Here is a 6,594-nt window from a genome sequence, read left to right on the forward strand (position 1 = left end):
GATAGATTGTTGCAATTTGCCCAAACAAATCCCTTTATATTTCCTAAAGTTGTAATGAAAGATCCCATAAAAGGTGCTGGTTTTTACTGATGGTTCCTCCAGTGGAAGAGCTGCCTATGTTATTAACGGTAAAGGTCATGTAGTACAAACAGTTCCATATTCAGCTCAGATAGTAGAATTACAAGCTGTAGCTATGGATTTTCAGCTTTTTGCAAATAGTTCATTTAATTTACATACTGATAGTTAAATATTTTTAGAGCCCTGCATTGGTTAGGATGCTGTGTCAACAAATTCAAGATGCCATTCATCAAGAAAGCTGCCATGCTCTGCGGGTCACACTGGAGCTCTTCCCAGTCTTCCTGGTCCTCTAGCTGATGGCAGTGCATCAGCTGCTAAATTAACCCAGATGGTCACCTTGTCCCAGGTAGAATCAACAACCACATGCTCTTCATCAGAATAGCAGAAGTTTAAGAAAACCATTTGGCCTTACCAGGGAAGTGGCTTATCAGATTGTTAAGCAATGTGATATATACCCACAGTATTTGCCTATGCCTCCCTTAGGAGTAAATCCTCAAGGCCTTCTTCCCAATCGTTTATGGCAAATGGATGTTACTCATGTTGTGGAATTTGACAAATTAAAATATGTGCATATGACAGTTGATACCTACTCAGGGTTCTTGATGGCCACTGCATAAATTGGGGAAGCCACCAAGCATGTGATAGCTCATTGCTTAAAATGTTTTTCATATTTGGGAATTCTTAAAATTATAAAAATGGATAACGGATCCAGATAGATTAGTAAAATGTTTCAGCAATTTTGTTCCCAGTAGAAAATTGAACACAAAACGGGTATTCTTTATAATCCTCAAGGACAAGGTATTGTTAAATGAGGCCATGGCAGCTTAAAAAAATAAAAAAAGGGGGACTGGAGAGATGGCTCACAGGTTAAGAGCACTGGCTGCTCTTCCAGAGGTCCTGAGTTCAATTCCCAGCAACCACATGGTGACTCACAACCATCTGTACTGAGATCTGGCGCCCTCCTCTGGCGTGCGAGCATACATCAAAGCAGAATGTTGTATACATAATAAATAAATCTTAAAAAAAAATAAAAAAGGGGGAGTTGTACCTTCAGTCACCACATAAGGCATAGTGTGGATAAACAGTCAAACACACGGTCACAGATTCATTTTTGGAAAAACAGGCGTTCCTTGGCTGCGGCCGTAGTGGTATCAGCAGGTCGAACAACTGGTAAGGGAAATGGAGTCAGGTACACTGGACTCCAAGTGCTATGAGGTCACCTTCTGATATTCTGAAGGAACCTCCTTGCCATCAACCACCCTCTCCTGTGTGTAACACCAAACTCACATTTTCAGAGCACACTAGCCACACATGACATCCAAATGAAACAGTTGCCCAACAAAGAGCCAAACGCTAGAGTTTGTTTTATTGCATGACGTTTGCATAAGAAAAAGTAGTCTTGAAAATGGTAAGGCATCATGCAATCGCTGATAAGCAGATTTTAACTGTACACAAGGTAAGCGGACAATCTAAAATGGAAAAACTATTTCCAAAAAGTACATAAAAGTTTCACATGATAAGCTTTTAAATATGGTTTATATTGTAGTTTCACATTGTTAAAAAGTGCTTCAAATGTACCACTGGGAAGCTGATCTTTATAAACGGTGACGGGGTTGATGTGGGGCTGTAAACTGTAAAAACTATCTGTATGGAATTAGAAAGCTAACATTGTGATATTCAAACTTGAATCAGTTTTCAATTCCCACTCAGGTAGATATATTAATAATCTAAAAAACACCTATTCTGAAACAACCAAAGTCTATTGAATTCAAGTTATGCATGTCGGGGAATGGGTCTCGGAGGCCTGGATGTGAGTGGCAGGACCCCGGCTGCTAATCGATGTACTGCGCCATCCAGCGAAAGCCTTCTCCATAGCCTTGCCTTTTCAGCACACTGCACATGAACACTTCCAGAGGCCTGGCGTTCAGCTCCTTCAGCGACACACTGCCCTGGAAGAGAGGAGAGCTGTTAGGCCGGGGTTCCATGGAATGAAAGTTCTACTCCCAGCATATTGTAGATTCTCCTTCAGAACACATGAAACTTTTTCTTACTCTACTGTGACGATGTGGCCAATGAGTGGGAAAGATGTGAGCTTGGGACATGCAAAGGAACACAACAACCACCCAAGTGCTGACACACACCTGTGTTTCTAGTACCCGGGAGCCCTAGGCTAGAGGATCTCAAGCTCTAGGGCAGCCTAGGCTGGAAAGTAAGACCCTGTCTCAAAATTCAAAAAAGAAAAGAAATCCAAATTCTTGTTCCTGATATTTAGGACAGCATTCTGCAAGGTGGTGACATTCAAGAGGATCAGAGTTCAAGGCCAGCACTGGCCACAGTGAGATCACTGCCTAAGACTGGCGTGGAGCAGATGCATTACAAAGGGTGCCCACAGAAGTAGCATGCAGAGTCCCTTCCTCTGCTGCAGTGTCCTCAAAGAGCCTGTCTGTTTATAAACTAGGAAGTTCATTCCATTTCTTTTCTTTCTTTTTTCTTTTTGGTTTTGTTGAGATAGTCTTGATGGAGGAGGGTCATCTTTCTATCTGTTGTTTCATTGGTTAAGTAATAAAGAAACTACTTGGCCTCTGATAGGACAGAAAAATAGGTAGGCGGAGAAAACAGAACAAAATGCTGGGAGAAAAAAGCTAAGTCAGACATTCGCCATGATTCTCCCACTCCAGACAGATACAGGTTAAGGTCTTCCTTGGTAAGCCACCTTGTGGGCTACACAGATTATTAAAAATGGGTTAGATCAATATGTAAGAGCTAGCCAATAAGAGGCTGGAACTAATGGGCCAGGCAGTGTTTAAAAGAATACAGTTTCCGTGTAATTATTTCGGGCATAAGCTAACCATGCAGGAGCCAGGGCGGCCGGAACACAGCCCCGCTGCTCCTATTACAACATAGTCTCACCATGTAGCACCCAGGGTAGTCTTAAACTTATGATCTTCTTGCCTCAGCTTCCCAAGTACTGAGATTTCAGACCAATACTTTTTTTTTGGAACTTTTCAGTATTTACATGCCCCACCCCAGGCCTCAACAAATCTACTATAAATAAAAATAGGAGCTTCAGGGGCTGGAGAGCTGGCTGAGCGGTCAAGAGCACTGACTGCTCTTCCACAGGACCTGGATTCAATTCCCAGTACCCATATGGCAGCTCACAAGTATTTATAACACCAGTTCCAGGGGACCTGACACCCTCATATAGACATGCATGCAGGCAAAACACCAATGCACATAAAATAAAAAATACATAAATAGAAGTGCTAGTTAGGCAGTGGTGGTGCACACTTTAATCCCAGCACTCAGAAGGCAGAGGCAGAAGGACCTCTCTGAGTTTGAGGACAGCCTTCTTTACAGAGTGAGTTCTAGGACAGCCAGGGTTACACAAGAGAAACCCTGTCTTAATTTAAAAAAAAAGAGCTCTGGTGTGATTGGTTAATGTGGTTGTTTATACTAACATGTCTGGAGCTAGAGAGACAGCCCAGTGCTGAAGAGCAATTGCTACTGTTCTTCTAGAGGACCACATTGCAGCTCACAGCAGTCTGCAACTCCAGTTCCAGGGAATGCCCTCCTGTGGCCTCCTTGTGCACCAGGCACATATGTAGTATACAGACAGGCATGTAGGCAGAACAGCCATGAACATAAAGTTAAAATCTCGAAAAACCAAAAAAAAAAAAAAAAATTAAAAAAGAAGAAGGGCTATTGGAGGATGCACAGTGATTAAGAACATGTGTTCTTGCAGAGGAGCTGGGCTCAATTCCCAGCACCCATATGGTGGCTCACAACTGCCTGTAACAGCACACCAAGCAATAGTATATTTTAAAGTTATATTTTTTCTATTATCTATTTTAAAGGCAGTGGTGGTATATGCCTTTAATCCCAGCATTCGGGAGGCAGAGGGAGATGGATCTCTCTGAGTTTGAGGACAGCCTAGTCTACAAATTGAGTTCCAGGACAGCTAGTTAGTTTTACATAGAGAAACTTTGTCTTGAAAAGCCAAAACAAACAAACAAAAGTTTATTATAAAGTGTAGATTCAGGGCTGGAGAGATGGCTCAGAGGTTAAGAGCACTGGCTGTTCTTCCAGAGGACCTGAGTTCAATTCCCAGCAACCGCATGGTGGCTCACAACCCTCTACAATGAGATATGATGCCCTCTTCTGACCTGTGGGGATATATGCAGGCAGAATATTATATACATAACAAATAAATAAATCTTTTAAAAAAAGTGTAGGTTCAAAGCAGAAAATATAGCCTAAGAATCTGGCTTAATGGTAGATTAATCACTTTTTAAAGTTTTTTACTTTCTTAGCTGGGTGTGGTGGCAGAGGCAGGAAGAGATCTCTTTGAGTTTGAGGTTGGTTTGGTCTACGTAGTGAGTTCCAGGACAGTTAAGGCTACATGGAAAGACCCTATATCAAAACAAACAAACAAATAAATAAATAAGAAAAGAAAAATAAAAGGATTTTACCTTTCCTGTTGTCTGCCCGTATAAGCCAAACATCTCCCGTAACCTATCTTCGCTGATGGCTTCAGGTCTGTCAATCTTATTTCCAAGAATTAGTATAGGCACATTGGCAATGGTTTCATCTGTCATTAGTGACTGAAAGAAAGCAAATAACAGGAAAGACAAGTTGACTTAAGGCTATCTGAAAAGCTTATTTTGAGAAGATACCAAACAGCCAAGGGCTCATGACACCCTGATCTGTTTAGTCACACTTTCCTCACGTGAGCATTAAGAAACTGGAGGCTGGATCCTACCACACCCCTACAGCTCTCTGAGATGCTCACTATGCAAATCACTAAGGGAATGTGGACACCCTGGAGGTGGGGCAACCTGGTTTCATTTCTGGTTCTGCAACTAGGTTCCGATCTTGGGCAGTTAGCCCACGGGAGCTCGGGAAGGATCAGCAGTGACTACTAGGGTTGATTTGAGTGCTGAGTGAAGCAATTTAGTGCTTGTAGAGGACCAAACACAAGGAAGGGTCAGCAACTACCTGACCCTGTGCCAGGACCGCAGAACTTTTCTAAAGAAAGGAATGATGGGGTTAACCTTCAGTCAGATCATGGACCTCCTTACTCTGTGGTCTCAGATTTAGGTCTGCCTTGCTGGAAACTGCTGAGCCTCTTTACAAAGTATCTGACCTAGAGAGGGTGCAGAGGGTGTGAACATGCACCTGCTTCCTTCTGGAAGTGGTCACAAAGATGGCATGGGACCCTGAGGTGACACTGAGTCAGCTGGCACTGGGAATGAGCAGCATGCACACACATGCAGGGCACACTCTGGAGAGGATGAGCCTCGGTCTGCAGAAGGCCGTTTGCCAGCACTTGCTCACTGGCTAGGGCTACGGCACTTTACTCCTCTGCATTCTAGAGTCCTCGCCAGTGAAAATCATCACTGAGCCCAAGGGACTGCTGGGAGTTTGCTGCGGCTGCCCAGAGGGAGTTCACTGTGATTAGCTTTAATTATTCAACTTACATCGAGTTCTTCTTTTGATTCTAACAGCCTTTCATGGTCTGCACAATCCACAAGAAATACAATGCCATTGATAGCAGGAAGGTAGTTTTTCCATACTCTTCGGGCTAACAAAAACAATCAGGAGTTAGGATTTATGTGTTGGTCAAGCCTATCGATGGTTCACGGGGAATCCAATAAGGTTTCAGAAGTACTGAGGCAGCCCTCTGGCTGCTGCTGGACAACCAATCGCCTGTATTGTCAAAGATTTTGGTATAAGCTTTTTCCCAGAATACAAAAACAAATTACAGACTTACCTTGATTGTGGACAGTTCAATTCCTTAACTCTCCTCCCATTAAAAAACTGAATTAGGAACAGGTGAAATGGCTGAGTGCTTAAGAGTGCTTCCTATTCTCCCAGAGAACCCCAGTTTGGCTCACAAACACCAGCAACTCTAGTTACAGGGAATCCAGCACCCTCTTCTGCTTCCATAGGCCCCTGCACACACATGGTGTGCTCACATCCTGCACACACATGGTGTATGCTGACAGACACAGTAACTCTCACTAGAGAACCACTATGACTATCATCAACCAAATTTAAGGAGTAAAAACCATATATAGAATGTGCGTGCTGTATTAAATTTTTGACATTCTACTTTCTCAGGTTTTCGCTAGTGATAAATAGGAAGCCAATGACAGAACAATGTTAGCGCCAGGCAAAGGCTTGGCTGAGTTACAAACTGTTGTATTCAAAACAGAAAAAATTAAAAATATACCAAGATAGTAAAATCATCTAGGTTTTCAAGTTTGCGAGAGAAGCACTCCTGCCCACTGAGCCATCTCCCCAATTCTAGATTCCAATTTTCTAATCTTCATACCCCAGAGATGAACAGAAATATGTCTCAAATGTGCTTTTACTAGCCATAGCCACTGAAAATCTTTTTCAAATATATGTTGCATCATTTACGCATGCCTTTAATCCCAGCACTCGGGAGGCAGAGGCAGGCGGATCTCTGTGAGTTCGAGACCAGCCTGGTCTACAAGAGCTAGTTCCAGGACA

The 6,594-nt window shown here is 42.9% G+C and overlaps 1 protein-coding gene across 1 annotated transcript in view; it reads right to left on the minus strand.

Moving 5' to 3' along the window:
* Nucleotides 1–1,422: 1,422 nt before the first annotated feature.
* Sar1b (secretion associated Ras related GTPase 1B) overlaps nt 1,423–6,594 on the minus strand; it is a 24,183-nt gene continuing 19,011 nt past the window's right edge. The window contains exons 4-6 of the mRNA XM_005350118.1: nt 5,556–5,659; nt 4,548–4,679; nt 1,423–2,027 (exon numbers count right to left, since the gene is read on the minus strand). Of these exons, the coding sequence (XP_005350175.1) occupies nt 1,911–2,027; nt 4,548–4,679; nt 5,556–5,659 (353 nt within the window). The 3' untranslated portion in view covers nt 1,423–1,910. The remainder of the gene's footprint in view (nt 2,028–4,547; nt 4,680–5,555; nt 5,660–6,594) is intronic.

Source organism: Microtus ochrogaster, chromosome 7, assembly GCF_000317375.1.
Source record: "Microtus ochrogaster isolate Prairie Vole_2 chromosome 7, MicOch1.0, whole genome shotgun sequence".
Classification (NCBI taxonomy): domain Eukaryota; kingdom Metazoa; phylum Chordata; class Mammalia; order Rodentia; family Cricetidae; genus Microtus; species Microtus ochrogaster.